This window comes from Bemisia tabaci, chromosome 8 (assembly GCF_918797505.1).
Source record: "Bemisia tabaci chromosome 8, PGI_BMITA_v3".
In the NCBI taxonomy this organism is placed as follows: domain Eukaryota; kingdom Metazoa; phylum Arthropoda; class Insecta; order Hemiptera; family Aleyrodidae; genus Bemisia; species Bemisia tabaci.
The window spans coordinates 37,289,794-37,315,395 of NC_092800.1; the positions used below are offsets into that span (position 1 = coordinate 37,289,794).

The 25,602-nt window shown below is 36.1% G+C and overlaps 1 protein-coding gene and 1 long non-coding RNA gene across 2 annotated transcripts in view; one reads left to right on the forward strand and one right to left on the reverse strand.

The window, feature by feature from the left end:
• Positions 1–848: 848 nt before the first annotated feature.
• Positions 849–18,184, reverse strand: LOC109038762 (minor histocompatibility antigen H13). Its single transcript, XM_019053947.2, has 8 exons — positions 17,870–18,184; positions 16,129–16,227; positions 11,511–11,593; positions 9,938–10,100; positions 9,104–9,287; positions 7,628–7,748; positions 6,587–6,775; positions 849–5,481 (listed from the first exon to the last, which is right to left on the reverse strand). The coding sequence occupies exons 1-8, from the start codon at positions 18,068–18,070 to the stop codon at positions 5,358–5,360; spliced, it is 1,164 nt and encodes a 387-aa protein (XP_018909492.2). The 5' UTR covers positions 18,071–18,184; the 3' UTR covers positions 849–5,357.
• Positions 18,185–18,619: 435 nt separating this feature from the next.
• LOC140225200 (uncharacterized) overlaps positions 18,620–25,602 on the forward strand; it is a 40,504-nt gene continuing 33,521 nt past the window's right edge. The window contains exon 1 of the long non-coding RNA XR_011900329.1: positions 18,620–18,737. This is a non-coding gene — a long non-coding RNA (uncharacterized lncRNA). The remainder of the gene's footprint in view (positions 18,738–25,602) is intronic.

Sequence of the window (25,602 nt, forward strand, 5' to 3'; positions counted from 1 at the left end):
TTTCTATTTGACATCACACAAGTCAACATTTCACAACCATTCCTAATACATATGAGGGGCTTGGAGGACAAAGTGCACAAGTGCAGTTTTTGATTTTTCAAGAAATACGTCTTTTAAGTTTTAAAATTACATGAAGTCGTACGGCAGAGAAAAAGTCGAATTTCAATTTTTTACGCATAAAAATTAGATGTTAGTCGTGAATTTTTCACAGAATATATTTTCAGACTAGTTTTAATTGAAATCATGAATAGGTATATATATTTGTTCAAAAACTGCACGTACGCACCTTGTCTTTCAAGCCCTTCATATCATTCTGTCCCATTTTTCTGCATTTCGCACTAAATGCATGTGGAAATAATTTCTGAGGCGCATTCTCGAAAAGTGTAAAAATAATAAATTGGGACAATACTTTTACCACCGCTCCTCTCCATTACTGACGCTAAAAACTCATTAAAAACCCAACATTTTGATGTAACACAGTTTAGTTAGAATGAATTTTCAAATTTATTCTATGAAATTGAGTTCAAATTAATTTTTCTATCAACCAAATGATGCACAACAATAAATGTTACAACTTAGTGGAAACCTCCGTCCGTCTTTAGCCACTGAGATCTTGCACTGTCAATTCTTCAAACGTTGGTGACTTTTCGATAAACACCCGATCAAAATGAGCTCTATGCTGTCAGGATGAAAATTTAGAGAAAGAGTGGGGAAGGATTTCAGAGCTCATCACATATGTTTGAGAAAATGACATGCATAAAAGCGAAATATCAGTTAAACTATCACCTGATATTCCTCCTTCCATTTGGGTGATACTATTAAAGGGTCCAAAAAAGAAAAAAATGGGCTACAATCAACACAAATTTATTAGAAATGATTGTTTGAGATCTGCAACAATCAATAAAATGTTCAACATAGGTAGGTAGGTAAATAATATTTACATCTGTTGAAAAACAAAAGGAAAATTTTTTCCCCATGAGTCATGAATAGTCCTTCTCTTTGTGATTACCTAGTCAAAATAATTGGGGTAGGGTAGGAGTCATAAAAAAGGATGAAATAATACATACCACTAAAATTGCACTAAAGTTTCACAAGATATAAACTTAAACAGATACAGGCTCTTAAAGGAGACAGCAATAAGAAATCAATCTAGAGATTCTGATAGAAGCAGACACCATATCAATGATGAAACTGCAAGAACGCATGTCTTCATTTGCAATGTAGCAAATTTCCTATCAAACCTCATTTTCTAAATGGAAAAATATTCAACATCATTTTTTAAAAATTTCTCTGATTTTTCTTCTTTGAGTGAAGAATAACACATGAAAATTTCAAGCAATAGCATTGGTCTGTTTGCTTTGGTAAAATAAAATGGGAGTGGAGAGGTTGGAACACTGCAAACAAGAAACGCGTTCCTGTCATTTCACCGTTCATACACAAATCGCCAAATCTTGCAACAAGTAGTAAATTATCATATTCTGAGTTGCAACGTCAATGTGCGAGCTTCCATGATTTTCCCCTTCAAATATAATACTTTGAACTAGTTTTTTGCCCTTCACACTTTGCCATCGATGAACTGGATTCATGAAAGTTACCAATGGCTAAACTTGGAGAAAGCATGACTAAATTGTAGCAATTCAAAATTTCCGTTTGTGCTGATTTTTTCAAAGCAAAACAAAACCAGCTTTATCGCTTTTCAAAGGCTGTTTTTCACATAGAAAGTCAAAATAAAAGAGGGTTCCAAACAAGTACAAAGAATAATTTAAACTTCCAAAATTTAGGTCTAAATGGAAGAATTGAAGGTTATGGAAACATGTGTCTCAGGTGCTTAACCATTCTTATGCACAGACTTTGCCTCATTTAGGTGTGGTTTCGTCTGAACTCAAGTAGTTTCAACTATGAATAACTACGATTTGATGCAATAGAATGGTCAACAAAAATAAAATGGAGATTCTACCATCAAACACTAAAATTAAATATAAAACTGATTGATCGTAACTTATGTTGCACAAAACATCATTTCTCAATCAGGAAAAACTGCGCTCAGATAACTTTCTACCTCTATCATTGGATTTGTATTATTGTATTAAATTTTAGCAAACGATGGCAAAATCACTGTTTTTCTGTCAAATGATCTTGTAGATATTTTTAGTGATTTTTTATTGCTGTCTCTTTTAAAATTACATTTGGATTTCATCAAGGAGAGCTCAGTTGAAAGCGAAAACAAAAAAATTACTAAAATAGTTTTATGACTACCAACTGTACGGATTTAAGCAGAATCAACCTAACTGCATTTCATGTTTCCTAATTTCCTCTCAAGTTTTAATTTTTTTACTAAGAACCAAGCAACATAATGCCTAAAAACTTCCCGTGTATTTTCCCAGGAATGTAAGGAATATACTCACAAATTCTCATGTCAGAATGTTGATTGGTTTTCTATTGAAACAATTAAGCATGAGGGGTGCTTAGGAAACGTCTTATACAACTAAGCTCATTTTGGTTGAATCCGTCCAATTCAGCTTAATAACATATAGAAATTTAGGATTAGCAAATAGCTCCTGAATGGAGTTCACAGTAATAATTCTTGCAAATAACCTTGGAAGGAAGGGATAAACTTAGGTGCAATTATGTAGAAAAATTGAGTTATAAAAAACGGGAAAAGAAAAAAGATTCTAGTTTACACTTAACTACATCTTAGGCTCTAGATAATTCAATTTATTACAGTAGCCACTCTATATTTTTGGCCTGCTGAAGAAATTTTCGATGGGGATCGTAAAAAATTATTTTATGACTGATTACAATTTATCTAAATGCCAGAAACATTCTGAAAGCCACCAATTCTCAATTTAATGACTTCTCCAAAAATGTTGCGTAGATTTGGGCCTCATCAAAGGCAATCGCAGTAGTTGAAGCACTTAATGCAAGATGGGCTTTTCTTACTGGCAGTGTTTTAAAATCTTCTCTAATATTTTGTTCATTGTAAGGAGAGTGAATGCATACATTTTACAGAAATTTTACCAAATATTGTTCCGGATTCTGCAGTTTTCTTAAGAGAAAAGTCTGAGAAAATCCCCCATTACATTCTTCTCTAAGACATGAATTAGCAACAGACATTCTGAAACACCGAAACCGAGAAATGCCCCTCTTGCATTCAGCGCCTCAAGTGCGTAACAAAAGAGATTATAAAGTAAAAGCATCCCTACAAAATCAGAAAAAAAAGACCGTAATGAAAAATATAAAGTGAAGTTTTTATAAAACACAAACTGTATAAAAATAAAATAATTCAAAATTAAAATTCATCTAGTTGTTGGTATAAATTACAGTCTAAATCTACCAATGATTCGCGTTTTAAAGTTACCATGATTACAACGTCTGAAGATAAAAAAATATAGCAGGATTATCAACAAATTAAGAGGAGAAAAGAAATCAACAAGAAAAACCAGCGTAAAATTCACATGATGACTTGCACATTTCATGGGAATTTGTGTAAAAAGACTAGCCCCAATTTATTGCTGGGATCAATATTTTTTCATTGGTTACATTGAATCATGTATAAAACAATGTTTTAGTTAGTTTTGGACAACATACATCTTTCTATTGAACTTTCATCTCTTAATTTGTAAACTTAAAGTTTCAGTTGACAAATTTTCGATTAGGTACCCACAAAAAAGTATTTATTTAATTCAATAGATGATCATTGGACAAAATCAGCCTTCCTGAATTTCAAGTTACCTAATTTTCTCTTGCGCTATAACCCTTGAACAGAGAACTGAAGTGCTTAACATCTTTAAAAATGTCTGTGAATTTACCCTGGATTATGAAGAACATGCTCACAAAATTTCAAGTTTCAGATTGTTTTGTTTTCCGCTTGACAACTGAAACACTGGAGAAAATTAGGCAATAATTGATGTAGTTTGACTGATTTAAGTCAAATCTGTTTAATTTACAATATCCTATAGTGCTGTGCCTATGTCTGTAAACAGTGGAGAATTTTCTGTTTGAGAGCTTTCCATACATTTTCATAACAGAGCTGGATCTGAATCTGATGATAAGAAACTTGAGTTACTTTTTTTTAAACTCTTATTTGTCTCTGAGAATATTATAATTATTACAATCAGGTAATACTCCAATGCAAAAGTAAAATAAGAGCCAAAATTTTGAAAGACTCCAATTGCGATGCAAACTTTTCAAGTCTCATCACCAATATGCAAATTTGCAACTTCTTTGCGAAGACTCCTTGACTAAGCCAATAAAAACAGTCCATATCATATCAATTTACCAAATACATATCACTATTCAAATATTAAGTACTTGACTGAAAATCCTGCATTAAATCCTGACGTTGTTTTGATAAATCAAACCATAATGATTCACGGCAGAAAAAAGGGGTGAACAAAAATCTTCTTAAAAATACAAAAAAAAAAAATAACAAAAAAAAATTGGAGTGTCGACTGAAATAAAAACTAAAAAAACTTGTAACTGACAAGTCTCTTGACATACGAAATAGGCCATGTAAGGGCAAGGCAGAATATGAAACTGAATTTTTCTTGAGAGTAGAACTAATAAATGAACAATAAAATACAAGACTGCCCTCCTTGACATTTCTTGTTCCCAACCTGCTTAGACCTGTTCAGACTAGCAGAACTCTAGAAATTAGTTTACATAGAACTTATCTTCAAAAGAATTTTTGCAGAAAATCTATACAGAATCCTATTACGTGTAGTTGTATCGATCACAGAGGCTTTGACGATAATCAAAACAAAATTAGATGATACTTAGTCGATGATAGAGTCTCAATACTCAGAACGAGCGAACAGCAATGAGTACAAAACAATTAAAACAATAATTCAAGAAATTTTCACAATAACATACCTGAAATTAAGTTGTTTATGAATTGAGGTGAGAAATTTTTCATGAAGAGCAAAACTAAATATTGGAAACGAAAAAATTTGGAAGCCCTTAAGCACAATAATTTTGACTTCTAACGTCAGAGATGAAGGAAAAGGAAGAGGAACATTAAAGCCGAATAAATCGAGAGAGAATACGTACATTACAGAATTGTTTGAGGCGGGAAAAAAGGTTGATCAACCACAAGATAACGACTGTCATCTTCAACGGTGGAGAAAGATACGAACATACTAAGGAAGATTTATTCTAGAAAAGGAAGGGTGAATGCAAGAAAAGTATAGAAAAAATACTAGGCAAAAATGAACTTTCGATGCAGGTAGTTTTGTTCATGAGGGTATTGGAAACATAAGGTGTGCGTCATTCAGAAATGTGCTATTTTTTATAGTATATATTGTGTAAGCAGAGTAGAGCACACCATTATCCTGTGGTAGCTTTGTCCACATTTAACACTAATTTGTTTTGCTCTTGGAACCATCAGTGTTTTTAGTTTGTTTTGACGATTTTGTTTCGCTGCTTTTCGTAGTAACTTCTTTCTCACTAGCTTCCTTTTCTTCTGTAGGATAATCTGAGTATCTGCAAAAAAATTTGAAAGAAAATTGATTAATTTTTTGGGATTTTTTATTAAAAGATACACATCTTACATAGGTTCATTGCATCCTGAACTGACACTGTTTACAAAATGCTTGTTAATTTGGATGGTCTTAACTGGAGTCAGCCAAACAGCATCAGACGTTGCCTTAATTCTTCTTATGTTTCATTTTGTAAACAGAAAACCAAGCAACTCTGAAACTACAACTTTTGTGAGAGTATTCTTCAAAATCTAGAATACATTTGCAGAAAAATAAAATCTTTGAATAGTTTAGTTCTCTGTTTAAAAAGATAAAACACAAGAGCTAATTGAACAAGGCGGAATGCAGATAGGCTGATTCAAGTTAAATATGTCTATTTCCGGTTCAAAGAAATTGAAGAAGTCCTTGATAGATTTCTTAATTCTTATCTGCCTTTTAAAGCAAGTTAAAAATGACATAAAGCAGCTGATCTGGGATTATCATGTGAGGAGAGCTCACTCAAAAAATGCTTCATTAAGTGCTCCAGTGGAAGGGAATTTAATGAGATGTTGGGAAAAGCGAGCGATCCAAAAATCTTGCGGAAAATAGAGCGTGGAAGTGTTTCTGAACGCTGTGAAAGCTGCGTTTCTGTACGCACAAAAGAATGAAATTGTGGAGGGGAAAAAGATGCCTCATTTATCTACTCTCTAATCTTAAAATTTCTGTAATAACATCAAACAAACTGAAAAGTTGTTCCTGAGATGGTGGGGTTACATGTCAGGGAAATCACTGTTGTCCGCAGCATGCTTCTGTTTCAATGCAACTGTTCATGTTTCTGTTCATGCGACTGTTTCATCAAGGCATCGCAATGGCTTAGTAGTTTAAGATACAAGTACAGTAAGATAACTTTATATTTTATTTCTTTTTTCTACTGGTAAGTTCTATTATGCTGAGACATTTCAAATTGATTTTCATTTGGTTTCAGACATTTCAAGTGTTTTATTCTAGTAGGTTATCATTCTCATCTTTGCTTCCAAATGACTGCTCTTCAGAAGTCATGAAGAGATTACTTGATAGACATAATTTATTTAAAAAATAAAATTCATTTTAATAAAGAAATGAATACTTACGCTATGAGTGCAGAGAAATCTCCTCTGATTAATGCTAAGAATAGTGGAGTTCCAAGACAGGCAGGAACTAAATACAGTAATGCTGGCTGAGCGTGGTTGAACGTATGCATTACACCTACGGTAACAAGAAGTCCCACGAAGTATGCCAACATGGTGGCATTGAAGTAAAAATGAGATTTTCTGTTCAGACTGCAAAGAGCAAAGAATAGGAAAATGATATTAAGAATTGCTTGTGGGATAAGACAGACGAAATAGTATTTAACGCATTAACAAGATATTAACACTAATTTTGAGAGATGAGCATTTTCCTCTGTATGAGAGTAGGTTTGTTTCATATTAGAGAGACAGCGAACTCAGTGGACTTCTTGCAGGTATAGTTGAACATAAATTACACTGAGTAAATGATAGACGTCTGAAATCTACTTACAAGTGCACAATTTGCATAGTCTGCCAAGGGTGGAAAATATTCTGAAGAGATAATTTCTCAAAATCAAGCGTTTTCACCTCAAAGATGAGACTACCTTCTGCATCATGACAAAAATTTAGAATTTTCTCACTTTTGCAGTTAAGAATCCTCCCTTTTTCAGGGCTTCTTTTAAAAGGCTCTAAATTTGTCTCACACCTCAAGATCAGCCTCCTGCTTACTGTGATTCTTGGATTGCAAAATCAGGCACATTTTGCGCCCGTATGATATGAGCCGCATCTGCGGGAATTTTACTTGTAGTCATCAGCAATCAAGTTTACCCAAAGACTGATTTCAGAAAACATAACCTTGATAGACAAAGTTATCTAAATTCACGTAAGTACCAAGGAGGAATATTATTGTTAGGTGCTAGTTTTTAGACACTATTTTGATGGCACACAGAAAAGTTAGAACTCGTTAGCAAGTATGTATGTAGAGACAACGATAGAGAATGAGGTAGAAAGAGGCAACCATAATTTAGATGAATTTCACAATAAGTGACCCTGAAAATTAAAGAAAGAGAAAAAAAGATTAAAGTTTTTTAACAGAAACAAAAAGAATTATAAAAAGGACCTTACCTTTTGTCGAATCTAAGAAGAAGTGCAATAAATATACCAGGAAGCACAATATCACCCAATCCAAGCATGGCAAAGTTGCTGCCTGAAATGCCTCTTTCTAGTAAGTCTTGGGGGAAGACCACTGTAAATAAAAGGGGAAAAATTTAGAGGAAGCCTAAAAGATGTGGCACAAAAGAAAGAACATTAAACTGTTAGTAAGTTTTGCCCAAAAATGTGAAGAGTTTTGGTTCCTTACTCTGCGTTCCAAAAAAGGTAGCTAAACTTCGGGCAAATGAATGTCAAAAATATCAGGAATGACTACCTAAAAAGGTCCTGACAAGAAACTATTGCTGGAAACTGACCACATGATAAACATGACAGAGAGTTTGAAATTACACAAGGGCCATTGTAAATTGAGGCCACGACACAAATTTATTCCCCCTATTGGTCTGTTCTAATCATTGTACCTTTGGGTATCCCTGTTAGTGTTAATTTTTCGAACAATTAATCAGCCATTTTACCTCAAAACTAAATACTGAAGGGAATGACCACCTACAACAACATGTTTAAAATCAACAATTTTAAAGTGAAAACTGAAATTTTTTCCAAAAACGCATAGCAGATTGTTCTAAGAATACAACCAACTACAAAAAAAGTTTTTGCAGTTTTCCCACCCGAAAACTCAGCGACGCATCTCATAATCAAAACTTCAAATGTGATTTTCTCACAACTATGTTATCCCTTAAAAACTAGCAACAGGAAAAAAAACGTGGCAGAGGGATGAGCGGTAACTGTCAAGTGAATTTTGGATGCTTTATTCTTCACCCACTTATAAGTTGGGGACTCTTTCCTGATCGCATTTATTTATAGTGGACATTCCTTGCATTAGAAATTTATTTACAATGGGCAAATTGGACAGCTTTGACCACGCTCGGCCTTGCCGCATTTCCTTTTCCCTAATTTTCTCTTGTGTTTTCATTCTTTCACAAAGGACTAAACTACATAATTCCTTCAAATTTTCTACGAAATTATCATAGATTATGAAGAATATACTTAAAAAATTTCAGGTCTCAGTTGATTAGCTTTCTGTTTAAAAATAAAACATCAGAGAAAACTAGGCAATATGTCTTACAGTTAAACTGATTCTGGGTAAATTCATCTAACTGATGGTAGATCCTTTAAAAAGTGCATTATCAAAGCAACATTAGAGAACATCATTCTATTATTAGAGTCCACGCCAAATAAGTGTATACACTTTGAGACTGCTACAGAAGATTGTCTGACGTCATTTTAGCATGGAAAGTAAATGCAAGAATCAAAATGGCGGATCTAATGACACAGTGTAAAAATAGGTGAACTTATTTGGCTTGGACTCTCAAGAAAATTCTTCACAAAAAATCTTTTACTTTGAAAAATATTCAAACAGGACATACCCACTAGAGAGTTTTTGAACATTCTAAAACTAACATGCTAGTAACAATGAACAAAGTGACTTACATTTTATTGGGGCGTTGAATGACCTTGCGACAGTAACCATCACATTCGTGCCGAATACCCAAAAGATATCATACAGGAATAAACCACAGAGCAAAATGCAACTTGTCATCACATTATTAATGTGAAGAAGTTCAACTCCATTAATTGCAAATGCTAGTCCAATCAAATTATTTGCTATCCAATGCTAAAAGAGTTTATACAAAAACAGGAGAAAAATATTTAGTAAAACACGGAACCTTATGGTTTAGACTAAAGAAAATGTACATTTCGGATAGAAGCCAATCACAATACATTTGACTGCTTAGTCACTGAAATTTTTCACTTGGGATCCATAAATTGGCTTTCTTTATCACTTATAAGATGTTTCACAAAAGGGTAAACGTACAAACTGACTCAATGAATAGATGAGGGCATAGAAAGCTCTTTCCTGGATGGACAAGCTTTTTCCAGTTAATTTAGACATTTTCTACATTTTTTCAGGATTCAGGAAATCTCCTGATTAATATGGAAGGCTCTGAAATTAATTTCAAAGGTATTGAAGATCATTTTTCTTTAAAACACTATTGAGAAGATATTTTTTTCCTTTTTCTATTTTTGGAATTTTACAATTTTTCAATCTTGTGAGGATTTGGAGATTCTTACATACAATTAAAAAATTGCAAATTCTATGTGAAAATGTGATTTTTTGGTGCATGAGCGCAGACACAAAATTTCTGTCAGGAATTCTGCGTGTAAATAAACCTATTTTTACTTTTCTCTTCTGACAATACATATGATTTACCCAAGATGAGAAAAATACTATAAAAATATAACATAACGTAAAATAATTGGTACCTTCTGGAAGATATACCAAGATCCAAAAGCAGAGCAGCATAGCAGACAAACGATATCATGCGCACAGAATTTATAATCGATTACATCTTCGTCATCCTCCTTAAACGTGAGCTGAAACCTTGTGTTAGGAATCCCAGATGGAACTAATGAAGAAATCAGGGGACTGAAAAGAGAAAAAAAACAAAATAAAGTCTTACCGAAAATAATATTGCAATAAAATGATATCCTCTTAGAAACCTCGATTTTAGCTCCGTCTAAAAACTGGCTCATCAACTCAATAAAGACAAGGTAGGAAATAATTCACACATTTAGTGATCATTATGCTCCTAATAATGTAAGGTTGCAGTTGAAAGAACTATTAATCAACTCTGCTAATCACTCAGCGTTTAAAATTCCAAGGGCCTTCAACCTGATTTAAATTTATTTTCCTGCAACCCTCACCTGTTCTTATTAAGTGCAGGCATCAAGACAGCATTTGACAGCTTCATGCATAGCTTGTTGCGACATGGTAACTTAAAGACAAGAAATAGTTACAGTATGCAAGATGTTGAACTGTTTGCACCTTTGAGTAGTTGCATATGATCAAATGTGTTTTGCATAAGGTAGTACAGAATTCTAACTGAACTATCGTTATTCAGACCAAAGATAATGTTATGAGGGACTAAAACTTGTCTATAATACAAAATTAAAGTGCAGATCAATTACAGAGAAAAATCACAGGTCTTGTTTGGAAAGGCAGAAGAGATTTGGGAGACCTAAACAAAAAGTCGCAATTTTCTACTTTTTTTATCTCTAATTATCTTTCTTTGTATGAAACCTTTTTAAAAATTCTGTGATCATTAACAATTTGAAACATTTTTGAAAATTCTGTGATCATTAACAATTCGAAACATTTTTGAAAGTACAAAAGAAAAAATTGCGTCTTTTTTTTTTTTCATTTATTTGTGCAGCTGAATACATGGATCCCAAAAATTTTTTGAAGTATAGGTAATCGGCAACTTTCCGTCTTTGCATACTTTGTGCCTTTTTCACACAGTTAGATCACACCAAAATATCAGCCAATTTTTGAACTGCAAAATGTTTTTGCCATTTTGAGAGACTCCCTAATGGTGAAAATCTTTTCAGAAAGCCAATCTAAAATTCATTCCTCAAAACTGTATTGTAGCATCTGCATTTAGGCATATTTATGCTAGCATATTTATAAAGGAACTATGCTGCAAGCAAACTTTATGCACATAGTTCCTTTTAGCATGAAGTCATTCAATTGAGAAAGGTTCCGGGGGAAGGGCTCATAAAATATGGGCCGGATTCTTTTTCTAAAGAGCTTCATTAGTACAAGGAGGTAGGAATCATCTTAGCTACACTACCGTTTATACAGATGACTGTTGCTCGGAGCAACAAGCATACCTGCACTATAATGGCTTTTTCTTCTGAAATCGTCTTCAATTTATGGCTACTTAAGAGACCTTATGCTAGGTAAAGTCCTAGTTTACATATTCAGCAACAAAAATCTGAGTGTTTGTGAGTGATACTTCTGATGGAGAAACTTGCTCAAAAGAGATAAAAATCTTACCTAAGAAGGTGACAGAGAGCAAAAACACCAAGACAGAAGAAATACCCTGTTATCAGAACATTTAGATTATCCATAGAAAATATCTGAAACAAAAATTAAGATGAAACAAGAATTAAAACAGATGATAAATAGCATCAGATATGGCAAGATAGAAATGAAACTAAGAACTATAATTATGGAAAGTGGAGTTAAGAATTCTTCGTCATTAACTCAAGCAGGAAAAAAAGAAAGAGATTGACATAAATCTATTTGGACATAATTGATTCATTTACTTCAAAGGTCCATAGCCAAATTTACAGGTTTGCTTGTATCCGTCTACATGAAGTTACAGCATTGCGCCAATAGAATTTAAACTAACATTTTGTTGTAACTTAACAAGACGAGGCATTTCATAAGGCTTTCTTTGTTTATTTTTTGTGCCTAAAATACAGGTTTACAAATCAGCTACTACATAAATTCATAAAGGCTCACAGTTTAAATCCAAAGACTAAAGGATCGAACGAAAGTTCTTGATTTGCAGATAATGAGAAGAAAAAAATGTATTTGACTGGCAAATGAAAAACTGACAAAAGGACTACATTTTGCAATCAGGAACTACATTTTCTGGCTCATTTGTGAAAAAACATATGTCTAAAGGGAGAAAAATAATACTTTTCTTGTATTTAAACTGAGCCAGAAATTTTAGTTCTTAATTGCAAAATGTAGTTCAAATAGAAGGAGAGAATGAGCTTGTTCAGCAATTCGTAATTCTTGCATTTTTGGAAACTAGAGAGTGCACAGAGTTCACAGGAATTTTCCCCGATTTTTTTGAGCAATATTAACCCACGAAATACGAGTCCAAAAGTCCGTATTTTGGGCTCCCATTTAAACGCGCGCCGCTTGGCCCATCTCAAAATGGCGCCCATTATCTCCGTCCGGCGGTGGCCACACTTTTGACCCGGCGTGCCAGCGAGGTACCTCTGCATGCCTCTGCCGTGTGTGGGTCGTGTAAACAAACGAAGATTGATAACACAAATGATCCAAACAACTCGAAATCTCTTAATTTTAATTAATTTAAATCCATTTTCGACTTCAACCAAGCATTTGGCAATAATATTCATCGTATTTTACAACCAGGAGCCACGGCCTATCGGCTCATTTTAAGGTGCATTCTGAAAATCAGTCTTACAAGTCCAGTGTCCAAATCCAGACTTTCTTCTTTTACTTTTTTTTGACCATTCTCTTTTCATTTTCGCCTCAAATCAAATGTTTTGCAGTTTCTTTGTCTTAAGTATGTGGTCCTGAATTCATTCAAGAGTTAGAAGTTCACCATTTATTTAGTATTATAAGCCTTTTGACCTCTCAAGCTTTACCGATATGATCTCATGTAGTTCAAGGTTTCTTTGGCCCAAACCAAGTGATTACACATCTGATGTGTGTCTTATGGCTCTTCAAATTCGCAGTTTAGAACTAAATCAGAGACTACAGTTACTTAATCCAGTTCTGCTCTCTTGTTCAATGTTTTTCATAAGTGTTTGTTCGTGTCTGTTCTTTATAAGTGACCACTGTAGTGCATATACACAGTTATGCTATCGGTACAGGTATTATTTCTTGTTTTCTTCAGTCAGGACTTTCTCTTAAGCGCAATAATTTACCAAAGAAATTCACCTAGTTGCGTAAATAATTTGGTGTATAGATATTCTGTTACTTAATGTCTCCTTGCGGTGATGCAAAGTTTCTGAGATCTGTCACAAGTGGATTTTGCATTTAGACGGTCACTCTTGTCTGATAAAATTACTGCTCTAGCAGCTTCAAATTTATACTTTGATCTCTGATTCATCACTAAATGACACTCATGCGGTGTCATTTATCTTTAATCAGTTCAAAGCTATTTCGACAATGAATCATCAAAGGTCCGATCGAAGAAGGAATTTTCTGGTGAGTGCTGCGGCTGAACCGACATCACAACTCTGCTATCAAAAGCATGAACCAAGACATGATCATTCGTCTGGAAGTGAAAATATTTGGCAACTAATCAGCAGGCCGATTATTGAAGGCTTAGAGCAACCTGACAAGACATCAAATTCGGATATATTGCATGGATATGATAGGGCTATGTCTTTTCATGTCGGGCTGACATAGTTTCAATAATCGGGCAGCTGGTAGTTTAACAGGTAAGATTTGTAAAGTCACTTAGGTATCACAAGTTACATTCGCATCTCTTGTGGAACAGTCTTTGTAAGTATGCTTACCTTTGTGGAGATTAATTGATAACAAAACGAGCATATCAATGTCATAGCCTAACTAGAAAACCACTTACGTAGATTTACAAAGTTTCAGACTTTCTGTTTCTCTTCGATTATAAAATCATGCAACGAAATGTTACAAATGTCATCCCCAGATAACCTTAACCATGTTCCTGACTTATTCTTATGGGAGGATGTAATTCTATGTCTTTTCAAAATCCTTCCATCCGTCTGTACCTGAGAAATTCAGTAAACCAGCCGACTTTCGGACTTTTAACAAGAATGGTCGGCAACTTTACCATTGAAATGATTCTTAGGTGTTTCTGAACAAAGGGATTTTATTAAAATTTTTGTTGGACAGGTTTGATTCACCCTGAATTCTTAAATAGAGAGAAAAAAAATAATTTCTTCACTCTAGAAAGACATGAAACTGACGAAGCTGTAGGTTAGTAAGTAGTTTTTGATTACTTCATTCCATGAAATATGATGAGCCTTGTTGCTGCAGGAAACACAACATACTAGCAGGAATCCTCAAATAAATTTTCTGTCTTGTACAATATCTGTTGATACTTAAGTATTTGATGATACCTATGAAGTACAAAATTTCTGAAAAGACCCTGGGAATACCAGCAGAGTCATCTCAAAATTTTCTCCCAGGAACAAAACTAAAAATTGTGGAAGTTTCCTAAGAATGCTCTCAAGGCAAATTTACGTATTATTCATAGATGAAGTGTAGCCTGCTACATATCATGTCGTATTCCTCTTCAAATATACATGCAGGTGAGTAGATTTTGAAATTTTAAGCGCACAATTTGCTTATGAAAGAAGCGAGCACTACCATGATTTCCTCTTACCATTACCACTTCCTGATAAATTTTTATAAGTTGATGCTTTTGAAAGTTGAGTTGTGATGTTGGTTCAGCCGCAGCACTCACCAGAAAATTCCTTCTTCGATCGGACCTTTGATGATTCATTGTCGAAATAGCTTTGAACTGATTAAAGATAAATGCACACCGCATGAGTGTCATTTAGTGATGAATCAGAGATCAAAGTATAAATTTGAAGCTGCTAGAGCAGTAATTTTATCAGACAAGAGTGACCGTCTAAATGCAAAATCCACTTGTGACAGATCTCAGAAACTTTGCATCACCGCAAGGAGACATTAAGTAACAGAATATCTATACACCAAATTATTTACGCAACTAGGTGAATTTCTTTGGTAAATTATTGCGCTTAAGAGAAAGTCCTGACTGAAGAAAACAAGAAATAATACCTGTACCGATAGCATAGCTGTGTATATGCACTACAGTGGTCACTTATAAAGAACAGACACGAACAAACACTTATGAAAAACATTGAACAACAAGAGAGCAGAACTGTCTCTGATTTAGTTCTAAACTGCGAATTTGAAGAGCCATATGACACACATCAGATGTGTAATCACTTGGTTTGGGCCAAAGAAACCTTGAACTACATGAGATCATATCGGTAAAGCTTGAGAGGTCAAAAGGCTTATAATACTAAATAAATGGTGAACTTCTAACTCTTGAATGAATTCAGGACCACATACTTAAGACAAAGAAACTGCAAAACATTTGATTTGAGGCGAAAATGAAAAGAGAATGGTCAAAAAAAAGTAAAAGAAGAAAGTCTGGATTTGGACACTGGACTTGTAAGACTGATTTTCAGAATGCACCTTAAAATGAGCCGATAGGCCGTGGCTCCTGGTTGTAAAATACGATGAATATTATTGCCAAATGCTTGGTTGAAGTCGAAAATGGATTTAAATTAATTAAAATTAAGAGATTTCGAGTTGTTTGGATCATTTGTGTTATCAATCTTCGTTTGTTTACACGACCCACACACGGCAGAGGCATGCAGAGGTACCTCGCTGGCACGCCGGGTCAAAAGTGTGGCCACCGCCGGACGGAGATAATGGGCGCCATTTTGAGATGGGCCAAGCAGCGCGCGTTTAAATGGGAGCCCAAAATACGGACTTTTGGACTCGTATTTCGTGGGTTAATATTGCTCAAAAAAATCGGGGAAAATTCCTGTGAACTCTGTGCACTCTCTAGTTTCCAAAAATGCAAGAATTACGAATTGCTGAACAAGCTCATTGAGCAGATTCAAACAGAATCAGCTTAGGTACTTAATTGCATTTGACATTTACTAATTCTCTCTTTCTATTTTTAATTTTTTATTTCCTCATTTTCTTTTAAACAGAGAGCTAAATTATCTGATTAATGCCTTAAGTTTTTCCATGTATTTATCCCAGATTAATGACTAGAAAAATATAAGTAATATTAGAGATAACTAGGTATCGCCTGATAGTTAGGCTGATTCATCCGGTTAAATCCATCCAATTATCAATGATTACAAAAATGGAAACTTACTTTGAAAAAAATATAGAGTCCCAAGAGAGCAGCGCTCGCAATCAAAGGGAAAACCAAAGCATCTTTCTTCGACATCAGTTCTGGAGTCTCACCGCTCGCCTAAATGCACCAAAATAGAAATTATGAATATAAAATACCTAAATGCGAAAGTAAAAGTAGCAAAGGATAAAAACCAAAGAATAACGATCATGAAAATAATTATCTCAAAAATGATTCTGACTAACATTTTGGACAGAGATAAGCCAACCTCAGAGGAATGATGACAGGAGAAAATTAAAATTTTCTAAACGGCCGAAAAATGGTTTAAGAGATTTTTTAAAATTTTGAGACTTAAAATTGGTAACCCCCAAAAGAAAAACAGGGGTAATTCATGCAAAATACTTTACAGAAATTTTGAGACTAGAGTAATAAGCAGGTGATGAGAGAATAAGATTTGATGAACATTACATTAGGTACCAGGTAACATGATTTATTGAAATAATGAAGTCAGCGGTACAAAATACCATTGATTGATAATCATTGGTCATTTGGTTGCTAACAGTTTCCATGATTTGCTTCTTAGGTTACATGGTTACAATAACTATAACAGCTGACACTCATCATCTGTTCAGGTAATGTTTGATTAGCTTGAAATGGAAATAATTTTTGTTGGATGCTATAAAAAAAATTATGAAAATAATTTGAAGATTCAAAGGATTTGGAATTATTAAATTAAAAAATATCTAGATTAACTAGCTAGATGAAAATCATCATCCCATTCGCCGGGCATCATGGTGTGATTCTGTTGAATTTCTCTTCCTCTTCACACCTCTCTAGCTTGCCTTTTTTCACAGCCATTTACATATCCAAGAGAGGCTGTGAAATAAACCTTTACAGTTTTACAGCAAGTTCCCTTCTTTACCGTGCCTAAGAGTATCGGAATATTGAATCACAATTTCAGGAAAGTTCTGATAAAAACTCCGGGACATTGCATGATTTCTCATGAAGCCTCCCTGAGGTGATTAACAGTATTAATCAGCTTGACAATCGTTAAATATTGCTTCAAAAAAATTGGTTAACTTTGGGACCAAGATTAGATAAAGGATGTCTTGATTACTTCATTTCAAGCTAAAGTAAAAACCATTGAAATACGTCTACTCTCCCTTCCACAAAGACTGCTGACTACTTGGATGCAATCTTCAATTCTTGATAATTACATAAACACACTGGAAGGCCAGGGAAAAAGACAAATTGCTTGCTGAATAAAATAAAACATATGTACAAGCTTAATGACTTATTAAACCGGAGAATGAGTAACTGAGGTTTGACAACTTGATCCACCTCATCAGGTAAACTGAAGAGTTAATGTATGCTTTAAATGCTTAAAGTAGGTATGAAGAGAATTCCAGTGATGCAGAAAATGTCATCAACTGTGCTGCTGCGAACATTTAATGTAACAATACGCTCGGTAAAGATATTGATCGAGACAATTGTGCAGTCCGTCTCTGATACCAACAGCGTTCAGATGTGGCATGAAACAGAGCATCAAACGAGAAAAGTACCAATTCCTCTCTGCATGATAAAGAGTTTATTAGAAAGAATGTAAATCCACTGGATGGATTGTGTACAAGTGCTACAAAGACAAATGCGGGTGAACCATAAGGTGACTGCTTCCGTCATCTTTGAAAAGTCATCAATGAGTTAGGCCTGTAATAATTTTTAATCCTACAGAGGCAGGTGAGAAAAAATTGACCACATTTACCTTTTTAGATTCGTGATGTTTGACGGACCTGAAAGATCCAAAGAATATAGGGAATATTGCCATAATGAGTAGACTGACATAAGCTATGGCCATTCCTTCGGGTGAAGCAGGAACTTTTCTATTTGGATTGACATCTTCGGCGGGTTCTGCCTCCGTTAAAGTCTCTTTGGCCTGGTTTATGATAAAGTTTGTAATGTCCATTTTTGAGTCACTGACAGTAATATTCTCCTTCAAAAATTAAAAAAAAAAATTGCGGTACAATCATTCACTTCAAACTTTGATAAAAACTTCCAATTCCATACTAGATTTAAGGTTAGGAACGATTTGCAAACGTCATCAGCACCGGTATATCGACCAATCAGAGATGAGTTCCAAAACAACCACGAGTGCTAACTTTTGACCAATCATAGATTAGGAGTGAATAAACTTCACATTGACGTATAATACAATCTAGACCGCGCATTACGAAATTCAAGCGAGACGATAGGCAACCCAGCAACACACAGCAAGTGTACCGGCGAGACAATGGTGGAATTCGTGGAAATGCCAGTCTTGCCAGTGCCGTTGCCTGGTACGGGTACACTTAGCTCGTATATCCGGCGGTATCAACTAGGCTGAAGGCGCGTCTTTACCCTCCTAGCTGTCTTACCTTCCCCGCCTAAAGTCGGGCCCAATGCGCGGTCTAGATTGTATTATACGTCAATGAAACTTCATGCTCCGTGCTGCCGTCTTCTGAGCTTTTTAGGAACTTCATGTTTAACAGCTTTCGTGAGTGTGCTGGTACAGCTTTTCGCCTCGGTACTCGGTGCTTGCGGGTTTGGCCATGGTTTGGTCAGGACACGTCGATTCCCAACTTTCCTCCCCCTAGGTATACATAGTTTTTTCCGTAACGACGGCGTAAACGTCCCCAAACCACATATCGACGGTGAAACTACCAAACCACGTATCTCGTTTGCGGTGTTTAAAAATCTACGCTCACATTTTATTTTTTTGAAGTAGACCAAATCAATATCATTCCTTGAAATTTTCACGGAATTTTCTCCGCACAAAGAGGAAAAATCACAGAAATTTTCAAGACTGGATGTTAAGTAGTTTTTCATTTAAAAAATAAAGTATGACAGGAAGTCTGCGACGTCGCAAACCGAGATACGTGGTTTGGTAGTTTCACCGTCGATATTTCGTTTGCAGTATTTGAAAATCTCCGCCACTACATTATTTTTTTAAAAGGAGATCAAAGTGACATCATTCATTGAAGTTTTTGCAGAATTTTCCTCTCACAGAAAAGAAAAATCACGGCAGTGTTAAGAAATTGCCGGTGAGTAGTTTCCCGTTTAAAAAATAAAGTATGACAGGAAGTCTGCCACGTCGCAAACCGATGTGCGTGGTTGCGAACTTACACCGTCGATAGGGTCCTCTCATGCGTTTTTTAATCTTTTGGATGCAGACATACCTAGGATACAACTTCCCACCTGATTGTGCAGGGTGGGACGGGTGGAATGCAGGCCCGGACTTAGGGCGTGACCTAGGATACAACTTCCCACCTGATTGTGCAGGGTGGGACGGGTGGAATGCAGGCCCGGACTTAGGGCGTGTGCAGGGCGTGCGGCGCACACAGGCACCTAGCCTTTGGGGGGCGCCACGAAAGAAGAAGAGAGGGAAAAAAAGGGGGGAAAGGAAAAGGGAAGAAAGGACAAGGGGAAACAAGGAAAAGGAAACAAAGTTGGGCAGTGAAAGCAAGGAAGAAGGGGGGAAATGGAAGGAAGAAGGAGACAAGAAAAGTGAAAATGGAGTCCGCGAGAAGGGGGGGGGGCATAAAAACCATAGACAAAATATAAGAGAATTGCCGTCTAAAGGTAAATTTTCAGGACAATAACACCACCTGGTCCATAGACGGTCAGGCGCCCCTTGACCCTAAATTTGCGGCTGTACAGAAATACAAGAGTGGGCATGTAGTAAGGGGGCGCCATAAATCCATCGAACAGGAGCCGACTTAGCATTTTAGGCCACGTCCGCCATCTTGGATTTGAGAATTTTCAAAAATCGGCAAAAAATTCGAGTTTCCCGTCGAAAAGTACCCCTGATCCCGCGGTTCACAGAGCTCTAACGAACAGAAACGGAGGCCAGAACCGGGGCTCATTTTAGGCCACATCCAACATTTTGGAGTTGAGAATTTTAAAAAGTTGACTAAAAATTCGAGTTTTCCGTTGAAAAATACCGTGTGATGCCGCGTTTCACAAGACTCGAACAAACAGAAACCGAGATAGCATTTTAGCCCACGTCCGCCATCTTGAATTTGAGAATTTTAAATAATAGACTAAAAATTCGAATTTCCTGTCGAAAAATACCTCCTGACACCGAATTTCAGAAAAATCCATCGAACAGGGGCCGAGATAACATTTTAAGCCATTTCGGATTTTCGAATTTTGAATTTTGACAGATTTTGATTTAAAACGCGTTATCCCCAAAATCGATGCTCAGATTCGGATTCCTCGTAAAAAATCGATGTGATTTCATGTATCATACCCTGACACCGAATTTCAGGAAAATCCATCGAACAGGAGCCGAGATGACATTTTAAGCCACGTCAGTCATTTTCAGATTTTCAAATTTGGAAAATTTGACTTAAAACGCGTGATACCCAAAATCGAAGTTCAGATTCGGATTCCTCGTTAAAAATTGATACAATTTCATGTATCATACCCGAGCATAGCGTGAAGGAAAGAGACGTAACGTAGACATACTGATTCGAGCATATGAATGCAACGTGGCAACATGGGTAGTGCTCAGTGGGTCAGCGGAGGAGGAAGAATAAGAATTTATCGTGAGAAATTCCTCGCGACGAAACCGAACGCTTAGCCGGCGCTAAATGGCGCCTCCCCGTTCGGTTTCACTCGGGCGACAGGCGGCGGCGTAGTTCAAAGAGGAAGTACGACAGAATCTATACGCGTCGTTAAACCTTTTTCCTTCATGCTATTTTAACATATGATACATGAAATCTCATCAATTTTTCACGAGGAATCCGAATCTGAGCTTAAATTTTGGATATTACGCGTTTTAATCTATTTAAAATCGTAGGAGAAATTACAGAATTGTCCTTGAAAATTGATCACACATTAGTGTTTTTTTACGTCATTAAACCTCTTTCCTTCACGCTATTCTAACATATGATGCATAAATCTCATCAATTTTTCACGAGAATCCGAATCTGAGCTTAGATTTTGGATATTACGCGTTTTAATCCATTTAAAATCGTAGGAGAAATTACAGAATTGTCCTTGAAAATTGATCACACATTAGTGTTTTTTTACGTCATTAAACCTCTTTCCTTCACGCTATTCTAAAATTTGATGCATGAAATCGCATCAGTTTTTCACGAGAAATCCGAATCTGAGCTTATATTTTGGATATTACGCGTTTTAATCTATTTAAAATCGTAGGAGAAATTACAGAATTGTCCTTGAAAATTGATCACACATTAGTGATTTTTTACCCCGTTTTTCTTCTACGTTCACGTAATGAAATTAGATCAACAGTTGACTCATCGACTAGTCTAGCCTAACCCTCCAGAATCGGTCTAAAGGGCGAAAGATTTTATCAGATAAGATGTGCGGTCCTAGTTTCCGGGCAATTGCGGTTTGATGGAAGCTGCGATGAGGAGAAACGGAAGATATGCGAAAACTCGGGCGGATATTAAGTGAGAAACCAGGTAGGGGAAAGGCTTTCTTCCCGAAAAGTTAGTGCTCGGGCCAACTTACATGGTCACTGGAGCATTGTATAGCAGGTTGTGGGAAACTATTTTTTGCAGCAACAACCAATTGGATCGCATTTTACAAAAAGGAACTAAGAGAGCATTTCAATGTTGCTAGGATTGTGCAACTTAGGTACATTCTTTGCAAAAAGTAAACTTTGCGACGGTAATTTTCGTCTTGAATTCATAGTTTATTGGGAGTAGAGGTGAAACTGTATAGATGATCGTTTATGTTTGCAAGGTTAGCGACATTGGAATGCTCTTGCTGGAATGGAGGTGTTTAAGACTTCTGAGCGAGACCGCCCCTTCCTCTTATATCGGGGCAAAATTCAAAAATCTCACTTATGTGCCTTCGAGAAACAGAAAAGTGCGATTCCTCCTCTCAAGGCAAAAAGAAAATAACCTTTCTTGAGTTGCATTTCCACCGACAGCCAGTGCGATTCATCGTTGATAGGGTCTAGACCCACTTCGCCAACTGCGGAATTAGGGGCGACATTTTAGGTAAACCGTGGGGGGGGGGGGAGGGATAGAATTTCTTTAGAGAAGGTAAAGTTCGTCTTGAGGAGAGGGACCTCAGTATAGAAGGTTTCATGCGTCCGAACTGCTGCGCTCTCATGAGCCAGAGAGACAAGCATGCTTCTAGTGTTTACATAAATCTGAATCTATTACGGATATACACCGACCAATAGGAACCGCGTTTTAGAAAAAAGAAAAAAATGAAGAAATTCAAAGCGATTATGCGGGTCATTCGAGTGTTTGAAGTCGTCGTGTAGGCGATTTTGCGCGTTCTTTAACTTAGAATTCGTTGGAAGCAGAATTAACACGAGGAGCGGTGTGCAGATCGCAACTCGTTGCCAGGTAATTCGCCTTCAATTCTTGAGGTAGGCCAAACAACATCCTCCGTGCATTTAACCGGATTTGTGTTTTTTGCTGTCAACTTTCTTGCCTCCAGTAAAATATGTTAAAACTTTACTCGGCGGGTTCAGTGCTGGCTCGGATTTTGTTATCCATGCCCTTATTTTTAGTGCGTATTGTACCAACATGGTAAAATGAAAATTTAACCATTTACTCCTAAATTTCTTCAGAGAAGCAGTGCTTGTCCTATGTATATCGAATTATCGATGGCTAATGTAAAAAATACGCGTGTCTCCGATTATGTGGCGCTGCAAATCTCCGCTCATTTTCATTTTCTTTTTTTTTCTTTCATAGAAAATTATCGACCTGTTCTCTGAATTTTCTGTGAATTTTTGTTGACCATTCAGAATCATTCACAAAAAAAATCAATAAGATATCTCTGCGTCAATTTTCTTTTAGAAATGTCAAAATTAATCTGTAATTTTCAAACGTTGCAACGGTGAAACGGATTTTTCGCTTTCAGCTGTCGATATGCAGAAATTACCGATAATTTTTCTGTACTGGTTTCCTAATAAAAGGAAATGAAAAACTTCGATAACTCCGATTAAACATGAGCACATCGCTCCTATCAACGAGTTATAATTGATTCATGATTTTCCACGTCTTAGGTATACATTTTTTAAAAAGAAAAGTAACTGTTTTGTCATTTAGTAATGAAGTAAAGGTTCACGAAAGAATGGATTAAATGATAATTCCACGATCGAATTTTTCACCGACGAAGAAATTCCAAGTGTTAATAACGAGGGTTTGAACTCATGATTAATGGAGAGCTTTAAATTCTGAGCGCTTGTCCTGTTAACTTGCGCTAATTATCCTGGACTTTTAGAATGTACTTAAGCGCTTAATAAATTAGATGGATTGATGACAGGATTTAAGAGGGGGAGAGCCGAAGGTCCCGAGTACCGGGCGGGAACAGGCTTGAAATACGAGGTGTCTCATGAGTGAAACTGAATGGAAGCTCAGGAGCAATTCCGGAAATGCGCATTTATTTCCGTGGATAATTTGAATTAGGAATGGATTGCTTAGATATGAGAGAAAACTTGCCGGCCGAGGTTTGAAAATATCTGAGTATTTTTTATTTCTTCTTTTTCTCCTTTTTCCTCTCTTTCTCATTTACTTATTTTACTGATTTTTCTTCTTCTTTTTCTTTTCCTTCTTCTTCTTCTTTTTCTTTTCCTTCTTCTTCTTCTTTTTCTTTTCCTTCTTTTCATTCTTTTCCTTCTTTTCATTCTTTTCCTTCTTTTCCCTCTTCTCCCTCTTCTTCTTTTCCTTTTTTCCTTTATTTCTTTTTTTCTTTTTTTCTCTTTCTTCTTCTTCTTCTTTTTCTTTTCCTTCTTTTCCTTCTTTTCCTTCTTTTCCTTATTTTCCTTATTTTCCACTTTTTTTTTCCGTCTTTTCTTCCTTTTCTTTCTTCCTTCTTCTTCTTTTTTCCTTATTTCTTTATTTTCTTCTTTTCTTCCTTCTTCTTCTTCCTTTTTCTTCTTTTTCTTCTTTTTCTTATTTTTCTTCCCTTTTATTTTCTTCTTTTTTCTCTTTTTTTCTTCTTTCTCTTCTTTCTCTTTTTCTTCTTCCCTTCTTCTTCTTTTTTCTCCTTCCTTTTCTTCTTCTTCTTTTTTCTTCTTCCCCTTTTTCTTCTTTTTTTCTTTTCTTCTTTTCCTTCTTTTTCTCCTTTTTCTTTTCTTCTTTTCTTTTTCTTACTTTGTCTATGAATTTCAATAATCGGCCCGCGGGTGACCGGCACGTCGACGGGTAATCCACGACGGCGATGCACGAGACGCACCAATCAAGTTTCTCCATTACACCTTCGTTTTGTCGTGTCCAATAGACAAATACTTAGACAAAAAATCTGGCTGCTGTCACATACAGCTGTGCGGCAGACGGGCGAGCAGAACGCCCGGTATTTAGGAGGGTGGCTTGAAATTAGTCGGAATGCGTTGCGATCGGAGAGGGTTGGTAAGTATAAGAATGAGAGAGAGGCAATCACTTCGATTGAGTCTGCAAATTGATTCCTCGCGGAGAAAAAGAATTGCCGGCCGTTCAGGGCAAATTAAATAAACACCTACCCAACCATCATTTTAAAGTTGACCCTCGGGTCAATTCTCTTTGTTTCAATTCGTGCTTCCCTTAAATATTTTAGCGAGGGGACGAAACGGCCCAGCTCGCTTCCTTTGAGCCTGAGAGACGAGTGTTTCAGAATTTCTTGCTGGATTGAGTTTTGCAAAACCTACGATTAATGCTCAGAATGAAAGCATCGATCCTCCCCCCCACCCAAACCACCACCTCTCACCATCCCCAAAAAAATTTCGAGGAAATGTACATGGTAATCCGCAGAATTGATGTTTTTTTGGAGTAAATATAATACAATACTGGCGAGGAAAATGTTTAAGAAAATTAGTATTTAATAAATTTATGAGAATTTTGCGTTTGATAACTTTGATCATCCGCATGTACCAAAGCTACCGTCTTTAGCAAAGTAATTTGCTTACATTTACTTGTTTTTTTAAAGCGTTAATTGATTGGGTGTAAAGCTATAATCGCCGAAAAACCGGTGACAAATGTTTTTTGAGAAAGTCAAATCTTGAGGAAATGCATGCATTGTCAACAAGGTTGGCGAGAAAAATGTGAAAAATCGTTTTCATAAATCATTCGTGCTTATGAAATAAAAACCATGGTAAAATTGAAAAAAAAAAAAAAAATTGAAGATATTCTCGGGTGATTTTCGCCAAAAAACTGGACATTTCAATCCGAAGTACGTATTAGGAGCAGTATAGTTCCGCGGAAGTTTGGGATCACTTTTAGGAACACGCTGTATCTACGGACTCTCCTTTTTTCGGGATGACTGCTGCCAACCATGAAAATTGAGACTTCACCGAGATTATAGTGGGCTCCTCGGCGACAAGGATCCCTGGAAAATCGAGATCACCTTTGGGAACACTCTGTATTTACACTCTCTCCTTTATTCCGAATGACTGCAGCCAACCGCGCAAATCGAGAATTCACTGTAATTCAATCGCGCCTCTCTTGCCAGCAAGCATCCGAGAATCTTCTGGATCAGTTTTCGGAACCCGCT

Excerpts from the sequence above, each read along its gene's own strand:
- LOC109038762 (XM_019053947.2), bottom strand. The coding sequence starts at position 18,070 with ATGGACATTACAAACTTTATCATAAACCAGGCCAAAGAGACTTTAACG. Across the intron at positions 11,594-16,128 it reads GACTCTATATTTTTTTCAAA|ATATTTTCTATGGATAATCT; the intron begins GTAAGTTTCCAT and ends TTTTTGTTTCAG. Across the intron at positions 10,101-11,510 it reads GCTCTCTGTCACCTTCTTAG|TCCCCTGATTTCTTCATTAG; the intron begins GTAAGATTTTTA and ends TTCTCTTTTCAG.